This window comes from Anser brachyrhynchus (assembly GCF_964034855.1).
Source record: "Anser brachyrhynchus genome assembly, chromosome: 1".
Lineage (NCBI taxonomy): Eukaryota > Metazoa > Chordata > Aves > Anseriformes > Anatidae > Anser > Anser brachyrhynchus.
The window spans coordinates 54,914,033-54,930,434 of record NC_137694.1 but is presented as its reverse complement, the minus strand read 5'-3'; the positions used below and the strand labels follow the sequence as shown (position 1 = coordinate 54,930,434).

At 49.6% G+C, this 16,402-nt stretch overlaps 1 protein-coding gene and 1 long non-coding RNA gene across 2 annotated transcripts; one reads left to right on the top strand and one right to left on the bottom strand.

Annotated features, from left to right (window-relative positions):
* Nucleotides 1–390: 390 nt before the first annotated feature.
* Nucleotides 391–4,487, bottom strand: LOC308195231. Its single transcript, XR_013951360.1, has 3 exons — nucleotides 3,969–4,487; nucleotides 3,217–3,288; nucleotides 391–2,025 (listed from the first exon to the last, which is right to left on the bottom strand). It is a non-coding gene; the product is annotated as an uncharacterized lncRNA (long non-coding RNA).
* Nucleotides 4,488–4,847: 360 nt separating this feature from the next.
* On the top strand, nucleotides 4,848–13,626 carry TAB1 (TGF-beta activated kinase 1 (MAP3K7) binding protein 1). Its single transcript, XM_080592194.1, has 11 exons — nucleotides 4,848–5,012; nucleotides 5,660–5,796; nucleotides 5,970–6,123; nucleotides 6,756–6,842; nucleotides 7,339–7,477; nucleotides 7,975–8,088; nucleotides 10,464–10,575; nucleotides 10,678–10,822; nucleotides 11,204–11,426; nucleotides 11,717–11,873; nucleotides 12,935–13,626. The coding sequence occupies exons 1-11, from the start codon at nucleotides 4,878–4,880 to the stop codon at nucleotides 13,140–13,142; spliced, it is 1,611 nt and encodes a 536-aa protein (XP_080448320.1). The 5' UTR covers nucleotides 4,848–4,877; the 3' UTR covers nucleotides 13,143–13,626.
* The last annotated feature ends 2,776 nt before the right edge of the window (nucleotides 13,627–16,402 follow it).

Sequence of the window (16,402 nt, the reverse complement as noted above, 5' to 3'; positions counted from 1 at the left end):
CTGGGGTATCCACTGCATGCAGTGTCACCACACCAATCTGCATCCAAAGGGTCCTGAGGTTCCTGCAGCAGGGACGTGACCTGGGGCAGCTCAAGGAGCGGGACTTCTCCTGCTGGAGCCCAGGATACCACGTTCCTGCAGGTTTAGTGAAAATCGGTGGCATCAGTGGAGAGAGGCCTGAACAACTGCCCTTATTGGGAGGGACTTTCCAGGGGGCTAACAGTTGCTTGTTTTGCTTGGCCTGTTCCAAATCGCACCCACCAAATGTCTCTTACCTACTCAGCAGGAAAATACGAGGAGCTTGAAGTACCGTATTTGAAGGGGAGTCTTACTATGAAAGGGATAGATGGTGTGTATGGAGGACATGCAAAAATATAGTATGAACACCAATATTTTCACACCAAGGGAAGCAGATCTGTTTATTATTTCGATGTCTCTTTACTTCTACACTTCTGTTCATCTGTGTGTGACCATTGCTTGGGTGTCTAGCATAGTACACATTTTCAAAACATAACCAAATACTGGGAAACAAAAGCTCTCAAGACACTGCTGACTGGGTTTCAGTAATAGATAGCCCACCATTAAAAAAGGATCTCATTTCAACTTGCTCTGTGATGAAAATAAAATTCAAAATACTATCCTGTGATAATGTTTAGATAAAGCTTCCTGCTCATCACCCGAATACCTGGGTATGTAACGTGCCTACCACTGTGCAACTTGAGTACAGTAAGCAGAGACACACGATGGTAAGCTGGCTGTACCCAGTCCTCCAAACTGGCTCCCCTCTTGGGTACAGCTGGGCACACACACACTGTAGCTTCACATAATATACCCAAAAGCACTGATATACCCACCTGTCCCTCGATTAATCTTTCTTTGGAAAAAGATCTTCCTACAGCCCTAGCTTTTGGGGTGGAAGTGTTTTAGAGATGTCTTAGCAACGGGAGGAGTTAAGAACTGCTGAGACCAAATTGTCAAAAACAAGCATTTACGATGAGTAAGACTCCAGCATTATGAGTTTGTTTCTTCTAATCATCTGAAATCTTTTTAATTGCTTTCTGGTATTTCAAGCTCTTATGAGTCACGTTTTGAAGCTTCTCCCTGCAGGCATGACATCTACAAACACAATCCTACTATAAAGTTTTTTTAAAAAGTTCACATAATCCCAGAACTCCGGGAGATGGGGCTTTATTTAGCATATCACAGAAGTCAGAAAAATCATATGCCTCAGCACAAATGAAACAACCTCATTTCTCTCCCTCAAAACTCCAGCTGGTCTACAGCTCTGTACAAAATCTCTCACACAGTGATATTTATCTCATTCTCTTGGGGGGATAAACGCTCCCTCACCATTTCCCTTTCTCCTCGCAATAGCTTTCCAACTCTCTGGCAGGTGCTAAGGGAAGAAATTGCTACCTCCTCTCCTCTCCTCTCCTCCAGCTCTCCTTCCTTTCTTCATGCTCGTTCTCTCTATTGCTTTATCTCTATTTCTTGGCCTTTTCAGCCTGCCTGGAAATAGCAGCTTACAAAGGAGCCAGGAGCATTAGGGCATCTGTGCCTGTGGGAAGCATCGGGCTGCAGTTGGCAGAGGTAGGTGGGGTGAGCTCAGGGTGGAGCTTGCAATGCCACCCCCTCCACCATCCTTTTCCGTCCATGGTAGGTACTGAGCAAGTGTAGCAATCTGGCTCTGTCACAGACCCTTCTTTTCTTCCACATCACCTGCTGCAAGCCTTGCCAAAAATCATGACTTTGTTCTCCAGCCCCAGCCTCCATTATTAGCAAAACAAGGCAGAAAAAAAATCTCCCTAAACACATCTCGCTTGTGATCGGCAGCGAAAAAACAACTGATGTGAGGGTTTCTGCTGGCGATCCTGTAATTGCCTCCCGTTGTGTAGGATGTCTGAATGTCTACCGCAGCACCTGCTGGGGCTGCCCTGTGCTCCCTGCTCCTCGGGGCAGGGTGTTCAATAATATTCTTCATCTTTTATCCTCTAGCCCAGCACAGTGACCGTGCTTCTCCTTTTTCTGCAGAGAAAACATTTGCAAAAACAGGAAGGCTGTAAGTAGTACAGCTTGGCACCAGAAATACTGTGTATATAAAACTTGGCATTGGGAACAGAGAATAACGAGAAACAATAAATACAAAGAGAGAGAGAGAGAGAGAGAGGAATGAGGAATACAGGAGTTTAACACGGGAGAGGGAGCTGAAGATTTGGTAGTCACTGAATCAGACAATTCATTTACTGGTGCATGGATGAGTTCAGTGACTGATATCCTGCATTCCTGGGGAGATTTTTGCTGTATGAGAATACAGCATGGTATATAGCTGAATTTCTGGGAGGATTTACTGAAGGCAGGAAGCATAAATAAAACAAAGAACAGATAAGCACTATCAATACAGCAACAGAAGCTCTGTCGGTGCAGTATTCCATCTAGCAAGTACTGCTTAAAGATGCTGGTCTCTACGAGCAGGTATTCATAAAGCAGCAAACAAGCTTCAGTAGCACTTTCCTTTGGAAGATTGCAAAAGGATGGACAAACATGCATTTAGCATTGTAAGCAGCCTTGCTTGGCAAACCAAACTATTCACTTTTTGCAGACTAAGTAGTTAAGGGCCTTGCTCAGTCTTAGGGCAGAAGCTCAGTGACAGAGCCACAGGAATATCCTGGAGCTGGCACAAATATTTTCACCAACAGCAAATGTTTTGCACCAGGTCTGTTTTCCAGCCCAAATGAGGAAGAAAAAAAGAATAATAAAAAAATGGAATGACGGTGATCAGTGACTCTGAGAGCTGAAGTCAGACATTTAAACTAGGAACAGGGCATACAACTACAAAGAGGTGACTAGTCATTGTACAAACAAGGAAAATGGCAGCGTTTCTGTCTCATACCTTTAGGAAAGTTGTTTTACTCATTGAGATCATATTCTGCCCTATCACAGACACACGCAGACTCCACTCTTGCTAGTTTCAGAAAGACTTGCAGACATAAGAAGATAAAAATGACTCCTAAACCCCCAGTCCTGCAATGCGATACACCCTGGCAGTCTCTGAGCACATCTGAAGCCTTGCTGATTTCAGTGGTGTTCTGTGCAAGGACAGGGTCTGCCTGTGCTCATCAAGGTGCATGACTGCAACCTTGAATGTCATTAAATAAGCATAAGCTTTTGCTGCAATGCTGAAAATGTGACATCGTGTTTTAAAGCAGATAAACTTGCCTGTTGCTTTTCAGCAGCACACACAATGCTGTTCTAGGCAGATTTCTGCAGCACCAGGAATTTTTCTTGATCCTGGTAAGAAAACAGATCTTCATTAATACTAAATCCATCCATCCTACTTTTAATTTTAATGCAGACTTGAGCTCCATTACTAAAATTATTTGTACCCACTCACAGCTTTACCCACAGGAATACTTCAAATGACATTGGTGAAACCAAGCTTATGCATAAAGCTAAACATATGAAAATTTGTGTGTAGACTGAGATTCTAATTTCAGCATTTTCTTCTATCTTTCACGAAGATAGCCTTTAAAAAGTAATTCTGCCTCCGTATCTAAGTCTGCTTGAATCGCTGAATATATATGAGTCTTGTGTGAAGGGAAAGGATCTGAAATCTTTGTATATTTGGAAGAGATGTAACAAAACAATAGACAAAGGATTTACAGGAAAGGAAGCTGGAATCCTCTGGCAGGATCCCCTGCAGCAAAACCCATCATTCCATAGAATGAGGTTAATTAACTGGCAATTATTTCTGAAGTGCATCTGAATCTAATATATTTGCCACAAAGATGTCATTAAAAGAGTATCAAGTGGCTGCTGGAAGTCAAGACTACTTAACACTCATGCCCTCACCACAACTATGCTGCTACATGACTGAAACTGCAAGCCTCTCGTGCTGAAGCACCTTCAGCCTGGATTCACCTAGAGAAATGTGCTCTTCGCCCAGCGCCCTGGTGCTGCAGCCTGTTTACCTGTCATCATGCACTTCAAGACACACCAGTCACACACCTGGAGGACTCTTCCACTGACTTGTAATCATAGAATCATAGAAACAAAAGGTTGAAAAGGACCTACAAGATCATCTAGTCCAACCGTCCTCCTGTTACCAGCAGTACCCACTAACCTACTAAATCATATCTCATAGCACCTTGTCCAGGCGCTTCTTGAACACCACGAGGGACGGTGACTCCACCACGTCCCTGGGCAAAAATAATATAAATGTCTCTTCCATATAAAATCATATCAATCATACAAACGTCTCTTCCAGGATGGTAGCTCTTCACAGGTTTCAGAGTTCTGGCAAAGGGAATTTCACTTATCAACCACTTGGAAGACAAATACCATATACGCATCATCCTTTGATTCCTGTGACTTCCTCCCACTCCAGCAGAGCTGGGTAAGTGGGAACTGTCCCTCCTGACACAGTTCACCTCAGCCTAAAAAAGACAAAGATAGGTTCTAAAAGGTGAATAAAAGCATTTCTCTCTGTTTTTGCACGTACCATGGGCAGGCAGGCTGGCAGGGTTGAGCAGGGAGATGAGGGCAGCCGGTCCCACGGCAGTTGCCCCCCCCAAGGACTCCCCAGGCATTTTTCTGGAGATCAGACCCCAGCAGTCACTCCATGCCAGCAGAACAACGTGCCGCCTGCTCCAGCACTTCGGGGCCAGCTTTTTGAAGACCAGAAGGTGCAGAGAGGACCGAACCAGGCTCCGTTCAGCAGTGCCAAGTGCCAGGACAAGAGGCAGTGGGGCACAAACCGGAGCACAGGAGGTTCCCTTCCAACACCAGGAACCACTATTTACAGTGCGGGGTGCCAGAGCTGGGTGACGGAGCACTGCCGCAGCCTGCCCACCGACCTCCCCCTGCCTGCAGACCTGAACATGTCGGCCTCCCCTCAGCGCCCTCCCCCCGCCGCTAGGCGGAGGCCAGGCCGGGGCTCGGGAGGAGAAGGGCGGGGGGAAGGAGGAGGCCGCTGCTGCAAGATGGCGGCGCAGAGGAGGAGCCTGCTGCAGAGTGTGAGTGGCGCCTTCCCCCCTCCCTGCTCCCGCACTCCCCCAGGTGTGTGCGAGGGGGGACCCGCGCCTCCTTCTCGCCCGGCCCCGCAGCGCCTGAGGGGGAGGCCCGGGGGCCGGGAAGGTCCCGGTGCCGGCGGGGAGGTGGGAGCCCCCCGCGCTGCCCCCGGTCCCGGCTGGGGGAGGCCCTGTTGGGCTCGCAGCTCTGCTTCCCGGCCGGCCCGGGGGGCTTGGGGGGCGGCTGGTGTTGGTAGCCCTGTGTGAGGGGCCCCCCGTCGCTGTTGGTGGCCCCAGGAGCCCCCCTGTCCCGGGGGAGCGCTGCCAGCCGGGAGGGTCCCATCCGGTGCTGTGCGGTGCGGTGCGGTGCTGTGCTGCACCCAGGGCAGGACCCGGCTGCGACTCTCGGTTCTGGTTTCTTGCTAGCAAGAGCCGGAGGTGCGGCCAGAGCTCGGCTTCAGAGGGAAAGGCGGTGGTAAGTGATCCAGCTCTGCAGCGAGGGGCAGGGAATAGGGAGTTAGCGGCTGGGGGGTGCGCTGCCCTGTTAGCAGAGGGGTGAGAAGAGGGTGGGGACGGACTGGTAACCCATGCTCAACCAGCATGTTCAGCCTGCTTGGGGCTTACGTGGTCTCTTTCCTCTTTCTGCCCCCCAGGAACAGCAGCCCAGTTGGACAGATGACTTGCCATCCTGCCATCTCTCCGGGGTGGGCTCAGCTCCAAACCGCTCCTACAGCGCAGATGGCAAAGGGACAGAGGGTCACCCCTTGGAAGATAACTGGTTAAAATTCAGGTGAGCGGGTTGTGCCTTGATCACTGATCCCTGCAGACACAAGGGCAGGTGAACGTGATGTTTAGCTCCTCACAGAGGACTCAGAGAATTCAGGAGGTGTCTGGAGGAACTTGTTACATATGTCTTTGTATCACGGCCATCTATGACCTCTTTGCTTTTGCTGTCTCTGATAGGAGTGAGAACAACTGCTACCTCTATGGTGTCTTCAATGGTTATGACGGCAACCGGGTCACCAACTTTGTGGGTCAGAGGCTCTCTGCTGAACTGCTGCTGGGCCAGCTTCACGCAGATCACAGTGATGCTGATGTGCGTCGAGTCCTGCTGCAGGTAAAGCGGCTTCGGCTGGGAACAGCTCCTGCTTCTCACACTACCCACCCCCTCTTTTTGCCACCAGGGGAGCAGCATCTGGTTTCTGAGGGGCTTGGAAACATCTGCCAATGGTTGTGATTGTACTCATACTGTGAGCAGCTGTAGTGCTTTGTTTTACTCCCACCTCATACCCATCTGTCCCCCAGCTCTGTCAGCACACTGCTGAGAGCTCTCCAGGAAGCTGCAGCCAGTCTTCACTGGACTTGTAGGAACAAGTCAGCCTGTAAAGGAGATGACAACGAGTGAAAAGGAGAAGTTAATGCGTGGGGAGATGGATTTGCGAGCACACTTTCTTGAGTGATAGATAAGTTTTTACAATCAACATACAAAATCAGATAGGTCTCTGACATTGCTGTGATTGTAATTTGTGTGTTTTTGTCTCCTGTTTTGAGTAGTAACAGATTGTTTTTACAAGCTGTTAAGTAGCTTCACTAAAATAATTGCATTTTAATATGATGATGTGATCTCGAATGTCTATATGTACAGTGATCAACCACTTTTATGAACCGGTCTTAGAGAGGTGAGGATGGGTAGTCTCAGAGGTCTGTAGGTGCTGGATAAATGCTCAGTTTCTCTTATGGCCCTTTTAGGCTTTTGATGTGGTAGAAAGAAGCTTCCTGGAGTCCATTGATGATGCTTTGGCAGAGAAGGCCAGCCTGCAGTCCCAGCTACCAGAGGTAACGTGGCCTTAAGAATGGAGATTTCTGGAGGTCCTACTTTCCAGACTGTTGGATGGGACGTTAGTCAGTCCGGTCTGAGGGCAGCTGTAATTGAAAATTGTGTCCCTGTAGTTCTCTTCTGGGAGCTTGTGGGAAGTGAAGCAAGTGTTTTGGTCTGCTTCCCAGATTTCCCAATGTTCTTACTGGCAATATGTAGACACATCATTGGTTTTCTTAGTAAAGAACTAAACATACTGTGGAAAGGTGTTCAGCCCATGAGGCGTGGCTCTTCCAAGGACAAAGACATGATATGGGTGAGAGGCAAGGCCTCAAATTTCCATGGCACCTGGGCAGATGTGAATTCTGGTCTTCAGGTGAACTGGACTGTCATTTCCAGAACCTTATCAGACCCACGGGATTTGTTAGGATTGAACAAATAATTGTATGTCTTACATAGTCAGTTTCAGTGTTGTGGACTGTGTGTTTAAGCCTCCCCCGTAATCTTGGGTTCCAGGGTGTTCCTCACCACCAGCTGCCTCCTCAGTACCAGAAGATTGTGGAGAGATTGAAGGTTGTAGAGCAGGAGATCTCTGGAGGAGCCATGGCTATCGTGGCTGTTGTTCTTAACAACAAGCTCTATATTGCCAACGTTGGTGAGTTGTTCATTGTATTTCAGCATTTGTTCTTAGCATTTCAGTCTAGGCATTTCTGAGGATGGCTGCAGCTCTAGGAAGTGAAAGAAATCAGAACGTGGGGGGCAGTTTCTTTGGTCTGTGGCCGACGAGTGATATGCTTGTTACTTGTAGGCCCAATTGAAATAAGTCCGGGTGATCATCTCTGCAGATATTGACAGACGCCATGTGTGTGTCCAAAGAACAGGGGAAAAATGGGTTGAGAGGCAGTAGTGCAGGTTCACTGAGGAGTGGATAGCTTGCTCGTGAGGTGTTGGCTCAGGCCTAAGTGAAGAGCTGCCTAACAGGCCTAGCATGCTGCGGGCAAGGCTACTTCTGGGAGATGATGAAGAGAGAGTACATGAGCTTTTCTCTTCTTTTCTGTCCTTATTCCCCTCTCCTTTTCCTTTCCCATTTGGATATGTTCTCCGTCTTAACACAGAGCTATCTGGTGCCTCATCTCGCTACTCCCGCTGCAGGTACCAATCGGGCACTGTTGTGTAAGTCCACGGTGGATGGGCTGCAGGTGACTCAGCTCAACGTGGACCATACGACAGAGAACGAGGATGAACTCTTTCGCTTCTCCCAGCTGGGTGAGTGCTTGATTTTTGTCTTCTTATCTGAGAACATCTCGTGCCTCAGTTTATCTGGGGCACCAGGAATGACTCAAGCCACTGGAAACAATAACTGACCACAAAAAGAAGCTCCCTGTGGGCTGTGGTTTCAAATTACGAGTTCAGTGCCTTTTTCTGCATGTCTAGCCACAGTGAGGCTACAGAGTGAGTAAGTTCAGCTTGCTGAACCTACAGAAAACTATCTTTTTTTCTTTTTTTCCCCCTCTTTGTTCATTTTGAGACTTAGTTTCATGTTTGACTGCCAAACTGACATTGATTTGCCCTCCAGCTGTGCGATTACTGGAGTCGATAAGGAAGGCAGGAGCAGAAGCACACAGCCAGAGGGCAGAAGCAGGATGGACAGTAGGTGACTGCCCCTCTGGAGGCAAACCACAGTTATGCTGGTTAGGTTCTGCCACACCCTCAGGATGGTGCGTTTCAATACGCCTTTGTACAAGCTGCTACTGCAAAAAAAAGCAGGTAGACTTCAGACAGAGTCAGACCAAACACTGACATTTACTGCTCTCACATCAGTAACCATTGAACTCTGTCTAATACTGACATCTTGCTTCTGGCAATTTCCCTTTTCCTTTACAATGCTTGGCGTGTTTCTTTGTCTAGAACTAGCCCAGGCCACTTGTGTGACTGTTAGCACCAGACTCTTCTTGTTGAGGTACTTATGTTCTGTGCCTTTGCTTAGGTGGATCTAACTTGGCATTCTTCATGAGGCTCACCTGGTAGTTATATTCTTACCTGGTGAGGCTGTCAGTGTGGTAGTTTTCTGCTGATAGGTCTTGTTTCACTCCATTTCTCTTCTTTTTTTTTTTTTTCCTTACTCATACTCCTGCAGTAGTGGCATGTGCTATGAAACAGAGGACTGAATACAGGAATCTAGGGAAAGAGAGCCTTTCTACTGCCAAAAACACTACCTCGAATTTAGCTGCAGTCCACAGTGGAACAGGAATCTGCTAGATACACTGACCTTAATCCAATGCAGCAGTGGCTCTCCAGCTGGCAATCCCAGCAGAAGGGAGAGCCAGTAGAAAAAAGCCAATGTGCACAGGGTTTTGGGGGCCCAGTGGTGATTGTTGTGAGGCTAAGTTGAAAAACAGCGATAAATTCTATCCCCCAAACTCTTTATCATGTTGGTGCCTGTGTTGCACCTGTCCTGGGGAAAGGGAGAGAGAGGCCTTACGCCTGTGTGGCACACAGGCCCAGCGCATTGCAGCTCACTCAGTGCTCCAGGAGAGTCGCTGTGATTTAGACACAACCTCTCTGGCGTGCTTGGAGCTTCCCCGTGTTTGTGTCTGTCGATATCTTGTATCCCCCTGCCAGGAGCTGGCAAATGAGCCAGGCCATGTTGATGAGTCAGCTTCGGTCTGCAGCAGATGGCGGAGTTGTGTCTTACTGCTGGGGTAGGTGTGGAGCCATCTGCGCGGTGAGGCTTGGTTTGACTCAGAGGGAGAGTTTCAGTTGGACCCTTGCCTTCACCTTGTACTGAGGACAGTCATCCCTAGATAAAAATCTCAAAATAACATTTTCTGCCTGTTAGCTCCAGGTATAACCAGGAAGGGGGAATTGCCAGGACAGACCAGGTAAGTGGCTTGTCTGCTCTGAGTCCTGCCTCACGTAGCAGCTATCCCCAGATGGTCCCTGGTAGGACTTTCTTTGAGATGTGATTCCTTCATAGTCCCTGCCGGACATACAACATAGCAGAGGTATATCCCCTTAAACTTAATTAAACTAAATACCTGTTTGCGGATTATCCTTGTTTTAGGAGTAGCTAACGCCAATCTGAGCACTTGAGCAAATTCAGTCCTTGCAGACAGTTCTCCGTTTCTCCTTCTCCAAGTTAGCATATTAGTGAATTTGTCATACGGAATTTAGGAACAGGGATCAATAACAGGGTGGAAGAAAAAATAAGAATCCTTCACATATGTTTTCCCCCTTCCTGCTTTCCTCCTCCCATCATTGCAGTCCAGAGCTGACAGGCGCAGATGTTCCACTGCCTTTTCAGCAAATGCCTGTGTGCTCAGGCCAGCTGCTGCTGGTGGCTTTGGACCAGGACGTGGGCTTTGTCTCAGGGCCAGCCACTGCATTCGGTGTGAGTGTTGGGCTGTGTGCATCTCTCTCCTCTCTCGTTCCCAGATTACAGCTAATGAGAAGGTGTCCCTTGGAACAGAGCAAACTGCTCTTCCTTTCCTTCCTGCAGGGAAGAAAGATCTTTTGGCATCTTGCTTCATCTTACTGTTCTCTTTAGCTGTGGATATTTCTTTTCTCCTTGCTGACAGTATGACCGCAGGGAGTCCTGCAAGTTTCCCAAACGTTGTATTTTATTTTTTTTAATCTGGCAGGTTTGGATGCAGGGAAAATAAAACAAGTGGGAACTATTCGTGGGCAGGAAAGCACTCGGCGCATTGGAGATTACAAAGTCAAATATGGCTACACTGATATTGAACTACTCAGGTCAGAAAAACTTGCTTTGTGGTTTTAGTCCCTCTTCTTCATGACCCTCTGTTCTTACCTAGTGAGGAAGCAGTGATTATTAAAAACCCTGTCTCTTTCCAGTGCTGCTAAATCTAAGCCCATCATAGCAGAGCCTGAAATCCACGGAGGGCACTCGCTGGACGGGGTGACTGGCTTCTTGGTGCTTATGTCTGAAGGGCTCTACAAAGCTCTGGAGGCAGCTCACGGGCCTGGGCAGGCCAACCAGGTGAGTGTGCTCTCACAGGAAACGTTCCCTCAGCTATTGACCTCCTGCAGGGGTGTCAGCTCTCTTGTACAGACCATCCTCCACATCTGTCCTGTGAGTGCTGCCTGGGCCGGGTGCCTGTGCCACCCCATTCCAGCCTGTAATGACGGGAGGGCTGCTTTGCCAAGCCAGTTCTTCCAGGCAGCTTCCTGCCCCTTTAGGAGGAGCCCTTTAAAGGGAGTGGGACGATTCTAGGCACAAGGCACGTATCAGCAAGTGAGACTGGCAAGGCCCCTAGCTGGATAAGTTGCCATAAAAACTCTTAGATCACTTGGCCGGATAAGATTTCCTCCAGAATCTCCTAAACATCCTTCTGCTTTTTTTGTTTCCCTCTCTGCCCAGGAAATTGCAGCCATGATAGCCACAGAGTTTGCCAAGCAGACTTCGCTGGATGCTGTGGCCCAAGCAGTGGTGGACCGTGTTAAGAGGATCCACTGCGACACTTTTGCCAGCGGTGGGGAACGGTCCAAGTTCTGTCCCCGGCACGAAGACATGACGCTGCTTGTAAGGAACTTTGGGTACCCCTTGGGTGAGATGAGCCAGCCCACGCTAACACCAACACAAGGTATGCTGCGGAGAGAAGGAAACAATAGAGGGTGGAAGATAAGTCCTCTTGATTGATCTGGCATTGACCTAATGTTGGGAGAGGAGGTGCTCAGTGTAGATTTTTTTTATTAAACGGATTATTGGCTTCTGAGGTCTAGAGTCTGCAACAATTTACATCTAAGAAAGGCAGTTTGATATAAATTCTTCCCTTGGGATCTTTGACCCTTCCTTTGACCTTTCTTTGACACTGTGCACCATCGGTCACTGATGTCTCACCTGCGTTTATAATTCTGTTTTCTCACTTCCCAGGAGGCCGCGTCTACCCAGTCTCCGTGCCATACTCCAGCTCCCAAAGCACAAGCAAGACAAGTGTCACGCTGTCCCTTGTCATGCCTTCCCAAGGCCAGATGGTCAACGGTGCCCACAGCAGCTCGACTCTGGATGAAGCCACCCCCACCCTCACTAAGTAAATACCCTGCCCTCTTGATACCCGCAGCCCCCCGTACCTCACGCAGGGTGAAGTGGTTGGGAAGCAGAGAGATACCTGTCAGTTACCCGTCACTCATTCCCTTATCTGCAGCGCAGCCCTCCTGGCTGCAGTACTGACAGCCAGCCGAAGTTGTTGGCTGGAGAGCGATGTGTGAGGGGTGGGAATGAGCAAAGCAAGCAGCGCTGGAGCCAGCTCTGGGAACATGCCCTGGGAGAAGCATCTGCTGCTGTCACCGGAGGGCACTCTGGCAGCAAGCAGCCCTTCTCTTTGGATGTTGGGTGCTAAGAGCGTTGGGTGCTGTGCATGGAGGGAGTATGGGTGCCCTTCATTTTTAATAAGGAAAGGGGGATGTGCAGGAGAGGTGGTGCTGCACAAGCTGGCTTCCTCAGAGGCAGAGGCCAGGGTAGAAAAAATGACAAAGGTTAGACCTGGATTCTGTTTGGATCTGCTTTGCAGGATCGTACTCATGGCTCTGGTTTGAATTCAGCCTTTGGCACAGGGTGGAGTGTGTACAAACAGAAAAGTGAAGAAGCTCTATGGTTATTGTGTTCTGGTAGCTCCAAAAACAATGAGGCTGACACACCAGGGCTGCTTTGGCTCTAACACAGGTCATGCAAGAATAGCTTTGCTGCTGCCAGACTCTTCCCGTAAAGATTGTTCTGAATGGGTATGAGGAGGCCAGCAGAGTGCATGCCCTTTTTCCCCCTTCTTTCCCTTTTTCCCCCTTCTTTCCCTTTTTCCCCCTTCTTTCCCTTTTTCCCCCTTCTTTCCCTTTTTCCCCCTTCCTTCTCCCCTCGGACGTCTGGTTGTACTTAAGGTTGTCCAGTTAAAGGTGAGGCAGGTGTCTTTGGCATTCATCAGTTCCACACACTTCTCAACATACCCAGTGCTCTGACAGAGCAGGAGGGCTGTAACTTTTACCTGTTTACAAAGGATAGCTTAATCTGTGAAGAACTGCCACTTATTCTGGTGCCTTTTGTGTGCAAAGTTGCACATGGGGGGCAAAATAAAGATGTCTGTGTTCTCTTTCTCCATAGCCAAAGCCCCACTGTGACTCTCCAGTCCACCAACACCCACACGCAGAGCAGCAGCTCAAGTTCGGATGGGGGTCTCTTCCGCTCCCGACCCACCCACTCGCTCCAGCCCGATGAAGACGGGCGCGTAGAGCCCTACGTGGACTTTGCAGAGTTTTACCGGCTTTGGAACATGGACCATGGCGAGCAGGGAGCGCTGACGGTGTCCTAACGTGGAAATGTGCCTCCTCCGACCACCCAGCGCTCGGCTGCGTGAGCAAAGACTGAGGCAGGGATGAGAGCGCTGCAGCTGAGAGCTGTGTTCTGCCCAGAGTTAACTCCTGTCCGGGATGTGCTGAGCGCTGGGCTGGGGAGCGTGTGCTGCGCTCTCCACACACGTGTTGCCTGTGCCATGCACCTCGTCCCGGCCGACCTCTGCCCCTTGGAAGCCCTGTGAATAAGGGAAGGGGTCTTGAATGCAACCCTCGCTGCAGGTTTCTACAAATAAAGTTGCAGAGAGGGCTCCCTTCTGGATAATGCAAGAGTAGGGGCCTGTACAAAGGCTGTGTGTGCGCGTGGGTAGGTGTACGTGCGTGTGCCTGCGTGTGTGCGTGCTGTCATAATGTTTCCACAACTCAATTCATAATGCTGTGATTCCAGTGTTCAACTCCATAGAAGATACCTCTATTTTGCAGAATAAATAACTTATAGCTACACTCATTGGCACCTGTGTGGCTTGCTCTCTTCCTTACATCACCCGTGGGTGGGTGTGACAGCTCTTCCCAGTGAAACCCTCTATTCCTCCAGCCCACGCGGTTGCAGCTTGCAGCGAGCAAGCTTCTATCATAAAAGTGGTCTGAGCTTGTGTAGGTGACTTTAAAGTGTAAGGTCTTTGTCCCATGCTTTATTGCAGAGCTTTGGTGCTGGAGTTAAAATATAAATTATTGGTTTTGGTAGACAAAACGCACATCTCTCCCCTTAATGCACTTTCACGGACTATCTGTGAGGTTGTAGAGGGCAGGAGGAGAGTTTGACGCATTTTTTTGAACTGCTTCTGCTAATGTCCCAAAGCGAGTTTCGTGCTGACTGAAGTGAAAGCCGTAGCTACGTCACGATGTGGCTGCCTCGCAGACGAGTACATCCTCGTGTCAGAGCAGAGGTGGGCAGCGAGGAGAGGAGGTCTGCTGAGCTGCTTGCTCCACGTCAAGTCAGCGGAGGCCTGGAGGGGCTGGCAGAGGTGTCGGCATCGCAGCGATCTTCTTTCAGTTCAGGCTGCTGACGGCAGGCGGCAAGCGCGCCTCTTCCCTGCCTGCTGCAGCCTCCTGCTGCAGCCTCCCCAAAACCTTGCAGCTCGCAAGCAGCACGGGGAGGCCTCTGGGGTGACCGCGGTGCCTGGTGGCTCCCCAGGGAGCTGCGATAAGGCTCTGGGCAAAGCGAGACGGCCAGAGGTTACGGGTGAAAGGACGACGCTTGGGTTCCTGCCCTGATTTATTGTCGTGTCAGGCTGGTCACCTTAGGAAGGAGGGGAGTGGGGAGGGAGCAGGGCCTGCGGCAGCAGAGGCCAGCGTTCAGCCGAGCCCCGGTGTCTGCAGGTTCAAGGTGCTCGTAGCGTGCCAGCCTTGGAAGGGGCGGAGGGAGATTTATCCCTTCGGATAAATCAAATAATACCGAGTGCCCCGAGGCAAGATCTGAGTTTGCTGAGAAATATGTGGGCAGGATCAGAGCAGGGAGTAGTGCTCGCTTCTCGGGAAGGAATCCCTTGCATGCCCGTGGGTGGCTGTCCCCTCTCCCACCCAGGCCCTGCTTACGCAGCTTTGCCCCACGGGGCTTCTCGTGAACCGGGCCGGGCTCCTGGCTGCTGCGGATGCCCTTGTTTCTCTGCCCGCCTCGCTTCCCAGGAAGGCTGGGTGTGCAGGGCACGGCTGGCGTGCTGGCACGGGCGACTGCCCTGGCGCCCGGGGGAAGAGGCAGCAGAGCCGTGCAAGATTTGGTGCCTTGTCCCTGCATCTTCCCTGCAGGGGAAGGCATTTCTCACCCGTCCTGCCTCTGCCCGGCCAAGAGCAGGGAAATCCTGAGCCCAGCCTGGTCTTTCTTAAGGACCTCACTGAAATGTTGTTTGACCTGGGCTCCCTGTCCTTTCCTCCAGACTGTTGCATGTCTGTTTAGAAGGATGGTGCAATCCTGACATGGACTAAAATGGAGTTGAAGAGGTTTCATGCTCTTCTGTGTTCTCTGACCTGGCACGGATTTCGATAGCTGTATAAACAAGTCTTTCTTGCTTATTCCCCCATCCCATTTATCTATGCTATTTGCTAACTTCTACCAGGAACACTTCAAGTGGGAAATATTCCAGCATGCGGATGCTCCAGACAAAGTTCAAGAATTGCCAAACACACTTATATAAAGCAGATCACACAAAACAAACTTTTCCTTTGACATAATTGCTAGTTTACTAAGTATGAAAAAATGAAGTGGGTAGGAGCGGGTGGATCGCACTAAGCTGTGTCTGTACAGCCACTGGAAAAAAAAAAGGGGAGAAAAATCACTTTTCTGTGCATGCTATGTATGCTTAGCAGTCCAGGTCAAAGAATTAATGTGTTTGGGGGAAAAGAGGCTCATAAGCGCATGTCAGTGTTTAATATTGTCCTTAGGGAGCTTTGAGAAGACGCAGGCTGTAACAACAGTGGAAAAACCCGCGCTCCCCTGTGCCTTTAAAGTGAAGGGGTGGATGGAAGGGGACAGGACCAGAGCAATCTGGAGAAACAAGAGCAGGGGCCTTTCTGCAGGGTGGTGAAATTCAAAACCGATAGAAATATCAAATTCTGGGCAGAAAGGGACAAAGCCAGTGCAGCTACGTAGCACAAGGAGCTTTCTGCAGACCTCCGGAAAGAGGAGGTCATATCAGGGGCTGGTTTCGCTAGGGGGCTGGGGCTCACGTTGCTCTGGAGCCAAAGCGATGCCTCCATCCCGAAAGCCATCCCCAAAAGCCTCCTTTTAGCTTGCTCATCCCCAAAATGCTGTTACCACCTTGCCAGGTGGATGCGCTGGCGTAGGTGATGGGGTAGCTCCCATCTGCATCTTTCCCATCTGCAATTTTCCATCCCTGCTTGCTTCCACGTGAGGATGCGGGGTCCTTGCCCAGAACCCCTGCCCCTTGACTGCCATGCTCTGGGGAGGAAGGAAAGTGGTTCTCTGCCCCCTCCCCTTTTTCCTTTCACCACATTCAGCTTTTGAGTGTCAGGAGACAGTAGAAGGGCTCATGGCACAGCTGAAAAAAAAACATGTAGTCATTGGCTTTCTGTTGTTTTGGGATAGAGATAGTTGTAGCTGAAGGGAGAAACTGCCTGAAATATATAAATTTAATTCCCTAGCTAATAGATAGTTATTGATTGTACATAATAATCTGATTGCTCCTTCCATAGAAATTCCGAGTAAGGGCTTTAGAGTAATTCCGTGCAGTTCATTACTTGAGTAACTCACCTTTCTCTAGTT